The 18,406-nt window shown below is 37.6% G+C and overlaps 1 protein-coding gene across 1 annotated transcript in view; it reads right to left on the reverse strand.

The window, feature by feature from the left end:
* Positions 1–17,341, reverse strand: part of BMPR2 (bone morphogenetic protein receptor type 2) — a 57,148-nt gene extending 39,807 nt beyond the window's left edge. The window contains exon 1 of the mRNA XM_053470766.1: positions 16,866–17,341. Coding sequence (XP_053326741.1) covers positions 16,866–16,938 — 73 coding nt within the window. The 5' untranslated portion in view covers positions 16,939–17,341. The remainder of the gene's footprint in view (positions 1–16,865) is intronic.
* Between the last annotated feature and the right edge of the window lie 1,065 nt (positions 17,342–18,406).

An 18,406-nucleotide genomic window follows, 5' to 3' on the forward strand; every position in this document is an offset into this window, starting at 1 on the left:
CTTGTTTAGTCTCATGCCCTTTGACACCTTGCAAAAGTTCACATGCTATTTTAGAACATGGCTTTCAATGTCAGGGGGTTGCGCATTTCAAAATACTTTAAAACATAGCCTTGATATTAAAGGGACAGTCCTAGTCATCGCATGCCCTTTACTGCATATGATAGCCGAGAGGTGTCTTTAAATAATCATAATTAGCAGTATTAAATTAGCAGAATCCCCCATATGCATTTGCGATTTTCTCATCCACCAACCTCCCACACACACATACTATTTCCCATGCAGGAGATGCCAAACATATCTCCCCTGTCATATATATATATATATATATATATATATATATATATATATATATATATATATATATATATATATATATAAGCTGAAGCTTCTCATTTACTTGTTGCCACACATGATTAGAGAACTCCTGGAAACCAGACGGCTATAGATCCTAAAGGTTAACAATTGACACTAAACATTTATGCTTTTATATTAACCTCTATGGGTACATACATTACTGGGTGCTTAAAAAAAATTAAACACAAGCTGACTCATTCATGTGTTGTTTTTATCCAGCCCACACCTACATAGAAGCTATTTTTTTTTAAATGCTTGGTAACAGAGAAATGGCTGAAAAAACTATGGTGGCTCCTGTGTGAAGATTGTAGAGACTTGGTAACAAAAATACATTTATAAATGGATGCCTTTCGCCTTGAACTCCCTGGTACATCTTGTCTACAAATTGTAGCGTGATGTGCCAAAAAACAGGGACAGAAGACAATGGAGTCAGCCAGCTGTCCACAGAGACGCTGCGCTTAACCAGAAACATGTTCAGTTCTCAGAAAGCGAGGGGATACGGACGTGGCTTGACCCGCTGGTCTGGAAATAGGGCAGATCCAGAGCTGAATAAACAGCTAAACACAGTAAGATGAATCTGTGTGCTGCTCACAGCTCCTAGCACTGCAATGAATTTAACACACTGTTTACAAGCAGGCTCTACTGCTTAGGATATAGGCATGGATACCACACCAGTCCCTTAACTGGGGACATTACGTATGCTTTCTGTATGCTTTCACTAAAACCGATTTGGAAAAGTCTGTCATGCTATTGAAATTTAAACATTTGTATTAACCAGCTATCCTACATATCACAGAGCCAGAGTGAAACCATTAAGCTCCCGGCGAGTTACCAAATAGGGTCTCTCATGTTTGTACCAGTAGGTTATATGAATTAAGTGGACATTCCAGCCATCATATACCAGTCAATACATATGATAGCTGTCAGGGCGTTTAAATTCCATGGAATTCATTTTGCAAATGTGTGTGCATGGAATCCCCTCATATGTACTTATCCCCTTCTGCCATCCCCCAGCTATATGTCATGGAGAAGATGCATTTGGCCGAACATACATCCCAGCACATGGTATGCTTACCAACATTCAAAAGCCATTCCCATTGATTCTTAAGTTTTTTTTTTTTTCATTTTGTAAGGAATTCCATTCTTCTATATAGGGGCTGTCAAGTTTCAAGTGACTTAATGGAAGTTTCATAAACACTTTTGTGTCATTGCCTGAAACCCAGACTATTTAGGTAAACCAGCATCCTCACAATATAACTAAATATAGAAAAAATAAAATAAAACAAAATGAAACAGGGGTGCTTTCGACCCCTTATTAATGAGGGGGGGCTGAAGATGTCTCACTTTTCCCAAATATGTAATTCATGCTGTGCCTGAAGGCTGTGGACTAAAAAATGGAAGTGTGAATTTATACAGGAATGGAGTAAAAGGAAGATGCAAGAGTTGGGGTCTTCCCCAAAGGTTTTTAAAGACATTTTAACCCCCCATTTCCCCAGTTTAATCCAAATGTTTTGTCATTGCAAAGCCGGTCTGCCATCAGTCTGATGTTTTATGTAAGGACGAGAACCTATAGTATTCAGAATAGGTATGTTTTGAGCTTCACCAAAGAAATACAGACCCCTCTTTGAGCTCAACTATAGCCGTATAAGCTAGATTTGATGGCTGTGCCAATACATTAAGCACTTAAAGTCTGATGACCATAGTTAATTCTATATATTTTACACACATTGGTTCAGGACTACATACATAACAGATGTGATTAAACATTTTACAATTATTATTAAAAATTACCATTAAAATACAGTTTGCATTAAACGATTCCTGAAGAATACATATTTATTTTCGTTAGATCAATATCCAGAACAAAATCAGTCTGTACATTTCAAAGATGTAAATGTAGTTTAACATAGAGACCAGATGTAACAGAGAGGATGTTCTTTCTAGTCAGATGTGGCACTGGTAAAAAAATTAAACAGTTGCTTACATTATGGTCTCTACTGATGTAAGATGATGTGAGAGGGATGATCAGAGATTCCACTTAAATTTATATTACTATAATGTATTTACAATCTAGTATTTATATATTTATCAGTTATATTTAAGACTGGGCCCCTCTAAATAATTGGAGCAAGTTAAGTGATTAGCGTACAGTTTATTAGCGCAAGCCTGTAATTTGTGCCTTACTCTTCTGATAAAGTCATCTCTTGGGCCCTTATTTTCTTTGTGAATGTATTTTATTTTTCTTTCCCTTTTATAGATTCAGTCTTAATTCTTGGAAATGGTCTTGTGAAGTGTTTTGTTTATCCCAAAATGTTTCTACTGACAACCATTATCTTGGTAAAGTGTTTGATTTCATTGTCTATCCTAGCTGTGTTCCCCTTTAACTCCAAGAAGGTCTCAGTCAGCTAAAAAAAAAAACAAAGCAAAACAAACGGCAACCAAGATTTAATCTACTGCACAGAGATAAACTATAGGATTTTGGTTATTGACTTCAGAGGGTCACCAAATAGCCAGTGAAGAAGATCTGTGTGGCAAGGACATTATTTGTTGCCTATAAATGACAATTTATAAAGGTGAAATACAGATTTAAACAATTTTTGATAAATAGTAAATTTAATACATTTAATAAGTGTTCCTGTCCTTGGTTTTCCTTCCTAAACAAATGCCCATGGAACTTCAACAACAAAAAAAATATATACTTTTTATTCACGTATTTCTCGTATATTGTTCTGATACTGTCACCCCCAGCAGAGCTTGTATATATAGTCTCAAGCACTCAAGCATAGTCTCAAGCACTCATGACATATTAAAAGCTAAGTACAAAGATGATGTAATGACTGAGGGCTTGGCATAGCCATTTACAGAGGAATTCATAAAAGTTACAGACTTGTACTTTGAAAAAGTCATGTGTTGTTTTCTTTGGCTGCTCTGAATATTATGTGTTCTTTGTATACCATCACATTGTAAAACCTAAAAAAAACACAGAAAAAAAGTCTTCATTTTCATGAGATCACTTAAAAAAGCCTGGGGGGAGGAGAGCTTGGAGTGACACAGCATGATGCATGCTGTGCTCTTGCTACTTGAACCTCCATGATAGGGATCAAGAAAAATCAGTGTGGTTATGAGGGAATACTGCCGATTTTGCAGTGTACAACAGACAAAACACAGACATTCCAGTCAGAGGGGTGGGGTGGGTCTCCATCATGTTATTCTTACGACTGTCCAGCCAGACAATTGGAGGAAATACTAAGCATTCAGGACACAATTTCAAGAATTACAAAAACTAGTACTGTGTACGCCATCCCAGAACAGGCATGGACAACTTTTATTGGAATTTAGTAGCCAGACTGACACATCTGTCAATGTTACTAGTGCTGGATCTTAGTAACAGAACCTGAGTTACAAGGTGAAGCCACCTGCAAGAACTTTAGAACAACTGAGTCCTGGCAGGAAAGAGAGGCAGGTTTAACTATCCTCTGGACAAGCAACATATGCCAGATGCAGTGGTGGGCTGCAGGTATGCTTGATCTCAGAGCAGCAAGCAATTGGTTTGTAGAAGGATACAGCTTTTGACAGTGAATGTAGCAACTCGGCTGGTGAGCTAACATACCTAGCCAAAAACAGGGTGACCCAGTTCAAGACCCACATTTTTTTTTGCATAATCTTAGGGACCAGTGTGATATTTTTCTAAGCAGCCAGGGCAATCATAACAGTCCCGACAACTGGACGTTCAAATCACTACGCAGGGCATGGGCCTGGGATTGGGCTGGAAGAAATTCACTGTTACTGCTTGATAAAAAAAAAAATAATAAAAAATACTGCCACGTATAAGGTTCTCACTAACCATCTTAATGCAACAACCTACAAATGCCGGGGGGAAACCTATATATTGGATGAACATCAATAATCCGTTAATTTTCCCATCATTGGGAATCATAATTGTTAATAAACTAGAATAGTTTCTAGATTTACAAAGAATGTTATTTTTTCTCACTCTAAGAACAGATTGAGCAAGGGCTGCAAAGCTAGTATTTCTCCGGAGCACATGACATAATTATTTACAGATGTGGCTGTACAAATTCCAAGTTCTTAGGCCATCTATATTTCAACAAGGAGAGGACTATTCGAGTATTTTCCAGTCTCTAAGGAGTACAGTGTTTTGACTATGATGGGATTCCTAGAGGGGGTTGGAGCTACAGTATGTTTCCTTGTTATCCTAAAGCAAGGATCTATTTCTGCTTAACAATTTAGTTGCCCAAACCAAATCAGGTCAGAACTATTTTAACACGGCTGCAGTATTTACTTATGTGACATCAGAGTAGGTAGAAACATAGAAAGTGACGGCAGATAAGAGCCAGAAGGCCCATCCAGTCTGCCCAACCTCTGAGTACTCTCCTTTAGTACTTGCCCTTATCCTATATCTAGCTTGGCATTATGCCTATCCCATGCTTGCTTAAATGACTTTACTGTATTAACATCTACCACTTCCACTGGGAGGTAGGATATTGTATTGCCCATAGCAGCATATAGTCAATTACATCAGTTATCACAGTATATTTGTTAAGTAGTTTCTACTGATTTGATAGTTAAATGGTCCCTTTCAAGAGTCTCCTGCATGGGCTTTGCCTGTCCCATATAATTTCAGTCCAGAAGATAAGTTAGACCAACCACATCTCCTTGCATTTTATATACTTAATGCCAGTAGTATTAAGGAGCACCGGGGCAGGCCGAGCAGATGCCTATACGGCCCAACAGCCGCTTAATGTAGCTTATCGCTTTGGGGCGATTTTTTTACACAGTGAGCGGGCGCACAGCGATACATTTTTTTTTTGAGGGGGTGCCACATACATGATCCTCCCCGGGTGCCATATACTCTACAAATTCATATTAACCCAGTGAATACTAGTGCTGTTATATTTGGCAGTAATAGGGTTACATTTCATGAGACAGACTAGATTGTAAGCTAGAAAGAGCAGGGCCCTCTTCTTCTGGTATAAGATGATGGCTCTGTTTGCAGTTGTTTTAAATTTCCTGTAGTAGCCCCTGTTAACGTTACCCTTACAGATGATGCTCATGTACAACTGTAGTCAAAGAGGAACTGCTGCCTTAATGCAGAAAAATGCATTGTCCTCTTCATATGCATTATTTAATCATTCATCTGAGAATGATCTATACCGAGAAGTGCCGAAATTATTCATGAACAAAAAGATGCATATGAAAGTTTTTTGTACATATGTTCACATGAACTGGAGGTTTATAAATGAAAGGTTAATTAAAGTTTAATTCTAATGCTTGTGTAAAATACCTAGCATTTTTACACCATGAACATTTTTACATTAGGGGTGCTAAATCAACAACCCCTCTTTGCATTAAGCAATGTTCTGAGTTACATTAGTCTGGCTTGGCTACAAACCATATTATGGACCAGTCAGGACTAAACTTCTCATCAAGCAAAAAAGGTTATGGATGCCAATACTACATGTGGATGTAACTAAATCACTAGCCCAAAAAACTATCCATCATTTGTCTCACCCAGTGGACCAGTCACATGAAGTAAAAAATAAATAAATAAATAAATAAATAAATAAATAAATATATATATATATATATACACACACACACATACATATACATATATATATATATATATATATATACACATACATATATATATATACACACACACACACACACACTTTTTTCCATTAAGGGAATAGCAAAAAGAATTGACTGACAAAGACAAATTTATATACTGTAGTAATTTAATATTAATATTATAGATTAACCACAGCCCAATAAACCATCCTCCCTTTGTCTCACCCATCATTTCTAAATATTATTGATTCTGAGCTTTGAATAGGTGTAGGTAGATAGATCTATCAGGTATATTTTTAAGGAATTGTGAGAAATAGATTGGTGCCTAGAGTATCTCAAAAACACAGAAAGGCCGGTATGTAAAAGTTTCTGGTTAGTCAACCAGCTTTAACATACAACTGGGCATGATATCACACATTTATCGGTCTTGTGTATTCCTTGCACCCACTGACAAATGTATTCTTTAGATGTTTACCTGATTAACATAAAATGTCTTATCTCACTACACATAAATGCTTCATTCAGAAGAGGTTTTGGTGGTTTCGGTGTCTCTGCAATCAGTAATATTCACAATTATAAAAAAGAAAAGGTTTTAATAAAAATGCAGTGAGTTTCATTGTCTTACTCAACAGGAACATATATTTTTGACATTTCCTTATACTTCACTTCTAAGAGTGCAAAGGTGGTTTTGGTCCCACCATGTAATGGGTTAAATGCTAATGTTAAAGGAAATCCATAATGAAAATTTCAAAGCAACACATTGTATGCCCTTCTTATAGTTACCTAGGTAAATCCATGGACATGATGGAACCTGTTGTTATGGCAATTATGTTTCCTTTATTCAGTGATCTTTTGTCAGTGTTCCACATTTTCCTTTTCTAGAAAAGCAGGTTTTAGCCACAGATTACTTGTTTCCGTGACGATAGTAGATGTTTATCAGTCTCTTTTAGGACAAAAATAAGAGGTTTTTATAGTGGAGAGATAATATTAGCAAACTAACCAGAAGATGGTACTACTTAAATACAGTTACAAATGGGAAGTGACTAGTATCACATAACAAAACAAATCCCAGTGCATTGTCATTTTAAAACTACAACACTGGTGTTTCTCATTTGGACAATGTTTTGTGTATATATAAATGAAGCATTCACTTCTGATTTGCATTTTGGAAACAGATAAGAATCACTGAACTGTATCAACAGTTCTCCAATATCAAAAGTGTTCAAGGATTATCCCGGTGGATGGTTTCCATACTCAACATCTGTGTAATATTCAAAGCCGAGTACACCGGTGCAGAATCTAATCAATGCCATATAGCTAGAGATGCCTTATCGGCTGATTTGCTTCCAATGCACATCTCTAACGCACGCATGCAGCAGTAACATGCTGAAATGCAGCCCTTATGCTCACAAAATGGGCTAGGAATTAAATTGGGGAAAACATGTTCCCTGTATCAAATTGGTTTGCTATTGATTACCGTATTTGCTCGATTATAAGACAAGGTTTTTTTCAGAGCAAATGCTCTGAAAAATAACTATCGCCTGACATGCAAGGTCTTCTTCTAATCAGACCTCAAATAGAGGTCTGACTACAAGACTAAGATCCAGATCTCCCGCAGCGCTGCAGGGGACCCGGATCCTCTTCTCTGGCAGGCGGTGGATGTGCGCAGGCAATCTCTGCTGCTGGCGATACTTCCTCTGGGACTTATATGACGGAGCGCCGGCATCACATGACCTTCCGGTGCTCACTCATAGAAGCCCCAGCGGAAGTGCCGGCAGCAGCAGCGTGGGGTTGTCTGCACGCATCACACAGACCTCCACCAGCTGCCCCACTAGACACCAAGGAATCTGAAGCATGGGGGACAAGTCTAGGGAAGCACTGGTAATTCGGGGGAAGGTAAGAGTGGCATATGGGGGGTTAAAAGGAATATCAGGGAGGCAGAGTGGCATATAGGGGGTTAAAAGGAATATCAGGGAGGCAGAGTGGCATATAGGGGGTTAAAAGGAATATCAGGGAGGTATAGTGGCATATAGGGGTGTATAAGGCATATCTGGGGCAGAGTGGCAAACAGGGGGTCAAGAGGCATATCAGGGAGGCAGAGTGGCATATGAAATATAATATTTACTAGTAAAACTTTCAGGCTTTTTCTTTTTTTTCCTAAATTAATATTCAAATTTTGGGGGGTCGTCTTATAATTGAGCAAATACGGTACTTATGACAGAATCTTGGTAAGGCATTGGGCAAAAACAAAATTCCATTTTATAAAAGCAAGTACATATAAAATCCTCTCAAACATGTTTTAGTATCTAATAAAGTACCATAGAAGTAATTTGTGGCAATTAGTAGTAATTTAGGTTTGGAGCCCTGTTTATTCTTAGGTGCAATGATATATATATATGACAGAAAGCAGACACTTTACAGGCACTGCATTCCATTTACTCATCAACAAGGCAGCAGAAACTTGCAACACTGAAAATTAGATTCCATCTTGAAAGGATATGCTCCGGCTGGTATCTGAAGGGGTTAAGTCATTACAGGTTTGTGTAGACAGGGCTCTGTCTGCTGGAGACGGGCCAACTAGCTCTCCCTAATTTACATTCACTTCCAACAGCACCTTCCATTGTTCCCAAGCCTGAGGCTGCTTTGGTTTACTGACAGGGAAAGCCCTTGCCAGACTGACTGTGTTTTTAAATTATGCGATTAACCTTCTTCTGTGAAACAGTACTGGACGGCTGAAAATAACTACTACGCCTCCAGCATGGTCACTGGGAAATAAAAGAACATGTCAATCTTTAATAGTATGCCTGCAAGGATTCCTCCTTCAGTTATTTTTACTGTACTGCGCATGAACATTTAACTGCAGAATGTTTTGTCATTTATTTACAATAGGTTGAAGTTGTGTGTCCATGCTTTGGACATGGAAAGTATAATGTCCCCGAATGAAATAATCAAAAGGGTCTTATCCGACTCCAAGAAACTTGCTGTGCTTTCTAAAAGGTAAACACTAATATACATATGAAAGGAAATTACATCATTCTAACTAATTGCAGGGTGTGTATCGTCAGACCTGCAAAATCACATTAAAGTTCTGAGCATCAATGTGTTGCTCGACTGCCCTGCAAGCAGCTCATCACAGCTCTCCATAGAGATTCAGTGAGATTTAAGGGATGCAATATGAGTTTGCGTTCCAAAATTGGCAGTACTGGCCCTTCTTATTACCAGAAAGAACAAAAACACAATGCATGAAAAATAATCTGTCAATCAAATGGACTTTTCTTCCTAAGTAAATGCTGCTCTAGAGCTATACTCAAGTAAACCAATGCTTTTAGTAAATTTCACCCAAAACAACCTACTCAGCAAAAGTTCCAATACAACTTTAGAGCCCTAGTGAATTTAAATGTATGTTGTTATGATGCTTTCGCTTAGCATATGTTGATTCTCTCTTACTTTAGTCAATACTTCTTAATGAAATTCAGTAATTACATTTTCAGGGCATAAAAAGAACTGCCACGTCACAAAATGTAAGCGTCTGATTCATAGAATAGTCTCTTGTAATTTTTATATATTAACATTTGGGGAAACAAAAGTTGACAACGTTCTTTGCAGAGTTTTTCTGATTCACTCCTAAATCTGTAAAAGTTTTTTGTTAATTTTTAGAAAACACTAGTTAACAGAAGTAGCTATCAATTGAAATCTTGTCCTTGAGCGTTATTCTCTTTCTGGATGTATTTTGGAAGAAAATGGATTGTACACATACAGCGTGTTTTTGACAGATGTCTTTTGGGCTACTTTATTACGAGGCCACTTGGTTGCACTTGCCCCCAAGTTTGAATATCGACAGTCCTTCATCGAGGACATTTAAATACTTAAAGGGAATCAACAAGGTAAAGGAAGAGAAATACTACCACAACAAGAGGACACAACCATAAACTAGATGGGCAAAGGTTTAATGGTAACATCAGAAAATATTACTTTACGGAAAGGGTAGTGGACGCATAGAATAGCCTTCCAAGCAGAAGTGGTAGATGTTAATACAGTAAAGTCATTTAAGCAAGCATGGGATAGGCATAAGGCCAAGCTAGATATAGGATAAGTGCAAGTACTAAAGGAAAGTACTCAGAGGTTGGGCAGACTGGATGGGCCTACTGGTTCTTATCTGCCGTCACTTTCTATGTTTCTATGTTTCTATGAGGTCCTAGCATTGCTAATTTTCTAGGGCTAGCAAGCATTACTATTGTTCTCATAATGGATTGCTGCTTACCCTGGTTTACATTAAATAGGAGAAGGGCTAATAAGCGTATAACTTAGATGTGGGGAATACTTCAGGTGTTTTAATAGCAACTCATTATGGCCTTAAAAGTATTTAGAAACCAGATGTAAAATACATAGGATCCTAGAGTCAGTACCCAGGGATTTATGATTCCATTATTTAACACATGAAGTCATTGATCCCAGCACATACCTGGCAGTAAGTGTGCTGGTAATGAATGAATATATGGATTGCCCATCTTAAACATAATTGACAAAAGATTAGATTAACCTTTAACTGAATCCATAAGATTATGTATAAAAAAAACCCACCATTTCTGAATATGTGATAGAATTGCTGAGAAAATTAGAAAATAAAGATGTCTAACGTATAAACGCGAGGAAGTATCCCTGATAATAGGACATTCAAGTTCCATAATACAAACCACAGGTTTAAATTCTGTTTCCTCATTTTACACCATAGTCTCCTAGAGAGAATTATCTGTTACAGAAGCTTAATGTATTTGCCTGATTTGCCTAGCAGCCACTGAATGTCTTCTGAAAAATAACGAATGCCTGCATAATTATATGAATGAGAAAACACAATTTGAGTTTATGTAGGTATTGATTTATACACAAGTTAAACACTGCGTATCAGATTTGTAAATGTGAGACAACCAAAGCTGCTGGTAACTGCCTGCGTTTTTTATTTTCAGAATGCCTGCCCTGCTTCTGTAAAATTACACAATTGATCATCATTGCAGCCTCCAATGCGCAAAAAACTCAAGCAGGCACCTGTTAAACTGCAGAACGCTTGTTGGGAAGTGTTGTCCTAGTAACCGTCTCCTCTCTGTACTGTCATATTTTACAATGCCGTTTTTATATTACTTATGATTAATAAAGAATGTAAAAGCAAATCCAGTAAGAGCATTCTTTCAACAGAGGCTTGGAGCAAGAAAATAAGTTTCTGATTTTTAATTGTCATGTAGTAAATTTAGGTTATAGCAAATTCAGTAGCTAGTTAGAAACACGGAATTTGATGGTAGATGAGTACCATTTGGCCCATCGTGTTTGAGTTAAACCTTGTTTCCTAAGTTCAGTTTCAAGGGAGCAATGTTTGGCCGTGCCCACTTCCTGCGTACATCCCACCTCTGTCTCCGCTTCTCCATATGAATTCTCCTCTGCTCTTCAGATTACTTCTGCAATAGGGCAGAGCCGACATGCACATAACAGGGACAACCTCTCCCCTGATTGGTGTGCACAGCGGCTCCGCCCTTTTGCAGATGAACACTGAAGAACAGAAAAGAATGCAGATGGGAAGGGGAGAGGAAGCAGCGGAAAGGGAGGAGCAGAGAAGGAGAAGGGAAAGTGGAGAAGAGAAGACGTCAAAACGGTTGTGGGAGGAGGTAGAGAAACGTTTCTGGAAAAAAAGAAAAAAACTTCTGAATTTCATCTTAACTGAAAACAAATAGACTGAAAATGAAACTAAAGTGTGTCTGACTGTGCAAATGTCTACAAAAAGGAAATGCTAATAATATTTTGTGCACACCAGTGTTGTCAGCAACACCTATAATGCCACTTTTTTCTCCATTTTTATATTGCATTCGTTTGAAGAGAGAAACTTTGTTTCTCAGTCTGATCTCCTCTTTACTTATAACACTGTGATAAGCAAGCAGGGCAGCTAATCAGCGATCCAAGCAAGGTGTGGAAGACTCCCCTGGTCTACTCTTTGTTTCCTTAAAGCAGGTGTCAGCATTTTTAGACTGCCAAACTCTGCAGAATCCTCCCATACATTTGCAAGAGGGCGCAAAGCAAATATAAAGGAACCTCTTAGCAATCCTATACATTATAGCGCATATGATGCTGAAGGGTTCCCTTTAAAAAAAGAGGCAAATATACCTCTGTAGGAAGTGTCATTGTGGCTTAAGCTCCTTCATGATGCAGACAAGATAAATCGATCTCCTCAGCTTGCAGTTCTGTTGACTGCAATCAGGTCTGCCGACAAGGCAATTCTAAGCAACTCAAAATAAATCCAGGAAATGAACCATACATAAGAAAATACATTTAGTAGACTGCCAAGATCTAAATTGATTTTTTCTGTTTTCTGTTAGGCTTCTAGGTCAGACATTTGCTTGTTTTGAGGGTTATCTCTGTCCTTGGCTCCCATTTTCTGCCTTTTGTTGGTTTTGCTCTGTATTATCTGGAGTGGTTAAAGACAACAGCTGATAATGATTTTCTGTCTCTGTGCAACTGGTTTTAGCCTAAAAGCGACAACTTATTGGAGATGCCTCGTGGAATGTAATTTGGTCAAGTCATTTTGACTGTTCTAATTCCTGAAAGCTTCCTCCAAAATAAATGCCACACAATTGTCATGTATGCAGTACTACTTATTGTAGAGTGTTTTAATATGAAACACTTCAGAGTTTCATGATATCAACTCTTTCATGATCTACCACATCTCCTTCAAACTAAGGAGCTGGGGGGTAGGGAAAGAAGCAGATGAATGGAGGTGGTTCTGCTGAATCCCTGTACGAATTTGCAAGGTGAGAAAACTATGTCTCTTTAATACGTGTGCACCCTGTCTATAAAATATATACATGCATTCACAACATCTTCAGAACATGTATGGTTTACTTTGTTACAAACTCTATTTCAATTGTTAAAAAACTGTCAATATGTATAGTAGGTCTTACTGTGAACATTCTTTGGGCTTCTATCGTTTGTTCTTGTGCAATAAGATCCCTTACTCTAATATCTATAGATGCAGGAATGATGATGGGCTTTGACTAACTAATCGTACAAAAGCTTCAGAGAATTCCCATAAAGCAAGACTGAACATGCAAAGCAACACTTAATTAGTTTTGATGAACAAAAGAAAAGCTTAAGATTTTGTATACAAAAAATCCCTTCACATGCATATATCTTGGTTACAATGTGGATAGAAATTATTCTATTCATTCCGGAGAAAACGTCTCAGTTGTTAAAAGTTTGAAGAGTGACCGTTTCCTATAACCCGAGTTAAACAACTATGGCTGAACATCATAAAAAATCATGTTGATTTCACTATATGCTGAGTAACTCCCTCCTACTGGAGGTTCAGTAGGAGCACAAGATGGGAAAAAAAACAGTTGTGGTTTCCTAGGTTAGTAAATTTCATCCCTGGTTTATTACTGGGTCATCTTGTCCCGATTTATTTCAAACTATAAAATCTTCCCCAATACAGTTCACTTCTAAAGAGAAAAAGTTGGAACTTTATCATAGCGACCCTTTAACGGACCATCGCCAACATTCTTCATTCAACTTGCCATGACAAACATAGTTTTCCTTGCTGTTTTTCAGTTCTATTCTAATATATCAGAAATTAAAAATCTCCTGACTTCAAAAGACATCTACTTAATCTTTTGAATGTGAGAAGAATCGTCATTACGAATCCAATCCAAGGTGTTCTGGATTGCATGTGATATCAGAATCTGTTAATCCACTAGTATGAGGAGTCTGCTCTACAGGGTGGTTTTGTGTTTCTCCATTGTGCTGAACATTATTACTAGGTATTAAACGTCTTTCACTAGAGATGAATGTCCTTCACACGCTGCAGTTTGTTCTCATAGAGATTTACAGCTAGACTTAACTAGGCCAGTTTCCATTACATGATAGGCTGAGAGGCTCTTTAACAGTATAACACATCCTTAGTGTTTTTCAAAGTGTAATCCATAGGAGGATAAAAAAAGAAAAGAGGAGATATTGCTTGGGTTACTTTGGAATTTGTGGATTTAATGCAGGTATCAAAATTGCTGAAAAGGATGATAAAATGGTTACTCCTTCTATTTTTTATCATTAGCAGAGAAAAGTTTCATTTTTTCTACGGTAGTTCTGGTTTTTGTATTATACAATATTTTTAGGTAGCTGCAATTTTCCTTAGGTATTTGCAGCTCTCCTGGTTTTTGTGCAGTTTGGACATCTCCTGGCATTTGATATACTTACTGTCAGTCAGCGCTAGTGCTGACCTGGTGAATGTCAGCACAACTTACTGGGGGACAACAATCAGTCCCTTAAGGCCAGTAGGAAGCCTTCTACAATATTATTATTAATTATTGTTTTATATAGCGCCATCAAATTCCATAGCGCTGTACAATGGGTGGACAGGACATAACAAGTAGTATGTAACATAACAATTTGACTAACAGAGACAACTGGTGAGGAGGGCCCTGCTCAAACGAGCTTACAATACGCTAACCTGAGTATCACTAGGGTAAGTGAGCAGCCCCGTATACATTTATTTTTATTTTGACTGGCAAACAAGACACTTTTTTGAGGACAACAATCATACTTTCCTACCATCAATGTTTATAAAACATAATCACAGACTGGTCTTTCTTGAATTGATTGATTGCCGACTCAGACACTATATGATGATTAGCTAGACAGCAAGACATCTCTTTGATGTGCATGCCTGGGAGGATCCCTTGTGAAAAGCACAATTAACCCACAATGTTGCCAGACACCTTGACACCTCCAATGCTTTTTCTCCAAGGATGGAATACAGGAATGACAGGAAATGACATGAAAGGTTAACAAATACCTAATTAGACCTTCATAAAATGTCCATGGAAAATATATATATGAGTCCTGAACAGGTCAGCATACAGCTCAGTATTTCTGACCAATTGCAAGGTATGTTAATTAAAATGTATATTAATTTGCAAGAAGAAAAAAAAAACAATTCCAAATCAATCCTCATTTCTCCAAGTAAATATTGCTATCAATAACTCATTCAAATCAGCAAACATTGGCAGTCACGTGGACACATATAAAAGGTAAATCACATATTAATTCCGTAATTAGATCATTAAAAGCAATCTCATCAGTCAGGGATCAAAAAGTCCAAGACTTGTCGGAGAGGAAGGAGACCATTTTGATATTAAAATATAGGTTTGACACACTTAAGACCTAATTAGCCTTTTAGTCACTGCTAAGTAATGAAGCCTAGCTAATGTTTTGTGTTTGTTAATGAGAACCATTTACTAGAGCACATCCCTTCCTTAATATATAATGCTGTGTGTAAAAAGATTTTTTTTAAAGTAACCCAATGTACCACATCTGTTGGTATATAGGCTTCCAAAGAAAAAGATGCAATCTGTACACACTACTTAAATAATTAAGACTAAATGCACAGAAATTGAGGATATGAAACACTTTACTCTTGAAACACAATCCTTCTGCTGTGGCAGTCTTCCTTAAAATATGCCACATCTGTCCCACATGGCAAGCCAACTGAATATTTGAATTTTACAAATCTAACAATTATTACTATTTTTATTATATGGAGCCAACAATTTTCAGAAGCTTACAGTGTAGAGGATAACACTTATATAGTATATACTGTATATGTAAAAACATTTTTTGTATCCATTTAATCCAACAGAATAACCTAGAAAAAAAAACAGACAAACCAAAATATATCTTTTAAAATAAAGATATACAAATTGCAACAAGCTATTAAAAAAACCAAATACCATGAAGGGTCATTTGGTGTGGATAACATCCTTAACATGGCTTTCAAGATGGTTGTTCCCAGGAAAAAAAATAAAATGAACTAACCATTATGTTAAATTGGGGACTTGCATGGGCATATTATAGAAAGACATCACAAAAAATAATATATAGTGCAAAAATCAACAAGGCTGCTCCACTGCTGCCTAGACCTCAAGGAACGATGTGCATTTAGCTATAGCTGTATAAAATACATACATCACATTACGTGTGAGCCACCAAAGCTAGGCTATTTAATGGCAAAAAACTCATACCCATCACCCATCATCAAACCTACTCCTGAATCACCTAACCATGGTAGAAATAAATACAACCATAGTTTTATAGTAATAAAAGGCATCCATTTTCCCATTTTCCATTTCTTCCTCTTTTTTTTTTTAACAGAGATATAAAGTTTACATTGCAAAAGAAAGAAATCGATAGATTTCTATAAAAAAAAATACAGAGACGATGCAGTGAAGATGGCAATGATCACTATAGTAACAATGAACTGATACAGAACCACAATTTCATCTTGGATTGGAATCTAGAATGTGACTGCAGTGGGCTTCCAAGCAATGCGCCAGTGAAGTTCCAAACTGCCACTCCCATCCAATCTCCCATTCCATGCTGGAGACAGTAAGCAGAAGGATGCACCATGGGGATGGCCAAGCCTCACAGGAGCCACTGTCTACCATAGATATACTGTCAAAAATGTACATCTGATACCCTAATCATCATCATCATCATTTATGCTGTAAATCCACTAGAGAAGGATCCCCCTTTTTGTTCCAGGACTAACCTGACGTTACTAAGTAAATGCATGTGGTGTATGTACATTGTGCAGCACTCTGAAATAATCAGTTCTATAAATAAATCATTTTTTAATAATTTTTTGTTCACCTTGCCCAAGCTCATTAAACTAATGCTAATCTTGTCCACTCATTACATCATTCTCTTTACACTTGCATGTAAAACAAAAGCTAATAGAATAGGATTACACAGCTAGAGTTCTCCTTTACTATAATTTTGTATTGATTTATGTAGTAACATCATATTCCGCAGCACTGTACAATGGGGAAAAAAAGACATAAAAAGTATCCAGGCCTTTATCAAATTAGCTAAAATTGGTAACTTACCAGCAGCTGTAGCTAGTAGCAGAGCGGAATGTAAGCCAAGAAGAAGAAGGACAAGGTTCTCCTTTAGAGCCATAATCCAAGTTTTCCCAAATATATGGGACAGTAGGTAGCTAGAACAATGGAAAAATCAACAGGGGATCTAAGCACTTTGGAGTATGATCCGATTCCCAAAGAATGTGATCTTGGCTGCTAATCCATTGAAGATAGAGGACCCTCTAAAGCAGGAATCTCAGTGGATAAGATGCAGGTCTTCCTCAGTTAGTGCTCACTCCAGGGGGAATTATATGTCTGGGGCTTCTCTGCTCTCTGATGGACAAAATTGTTTCCACTGCAGAAAATTGATCAGAGACACACACCAAGGTGCCTAAAATATATATCCAACTGCAAGAAATAACACAGGCTCTTCTACAACCATTTCCACCACATTCAAGGGTGTCACAACATCAGCTACAAAATCCATCATAGAAAAGATTAAATCTTATATTGGACACTAAGACCTTCTCGTGTACAAAAACAAACGTACAATTCACTGTATGGTAGTTGATATTCTGTATCTTTCTGTATTTCAATATCCAGTATGCTTTCTTTATGATGCATGGATATTGTTTCCTGAATATATTTCAGGAACTAAGTTTGGTTTCCTTTGACGGCTTTCCACCAGCATCTTCAAGGAAGAAATATCAATATTTTCGCCTTCTTGTTTTTCGTTAAATAATTGTCTGTATGAACTTGTCAGTGGTGCTCCTCCTTTCTCATCGAGTGCTGCAATTTCCTACAAAGAATTCTGCTTTCCTGCAGCTTACCAATATATATATATATTCTTGTATATATATATATATGCACATATATTTAGGTTATACCTGGCAGGCAGCTGTCTCAGTCTGAAATCCCAGAGAAACCAGTTTACTTATCGTTATCCTCCCAGGATGAGGGCCTGTGCAAGCTCCAGAGAGATGAGGAATGCCAGTGCAGTACGTAAGATCTAGGCTCCTGTATATGTCATGGCAGTTCTTCGATGTCCACGATATAAGCACCTTCTTCAAGTCCACCCTATCCTTCCCTGGTGAAGCCACCCAAAAGGGGGGATTTGTTTGGGGAAGGTTGAGAAGGAGGGGAGCTGTGGATCGAAGCGTTGATGAGGAAGGCAAGGAATAAGCTCCCCTCCTCTCTTTTTCTCCCTTACACTCACAAATCACCTCCTCCTGCTGCTCCTGTGTCACAGTCAGACACAAAGAGGACTCTGGCACCGCCCAGACTGGAGGAGGGCATGAGAGAGGGAGGAGAGTCTAGGCCTGCAGAGGTTTTTTTTTCCCCTCTAAACTTTATTGCAAAGAAACAGCAAGCAAGTTTCTACATCAAAGGGTATTGTACTTTAAGACTATAAGCCTCATTTTTATGTATACTGATTTAAAAATGTTTTTATATCCCAAATATACCCTTATTTCTTTACAAGGCACATACATACTTCACATGTTATACTTTTTAGTAATATATTTATGAATTTGAATACCATATAAAATATACACACACATCTTGATACA

The sequence above is a fragment of the Spea bombifrons genome, chromosome 7, assembly GCF_027358695.1.
Source record: "Spea bombifrons isolate aSpeBom1 chromosome 7, aSpeBom1.2.pri, whole genome shotgun sequence".
Taxonomy (NCBI): domain Eukaryota; kingdom Metazoa; phylum Chordata; class Amphibia; order Anura; family Pelobatidae; genus Spea; species Spea bombifrons.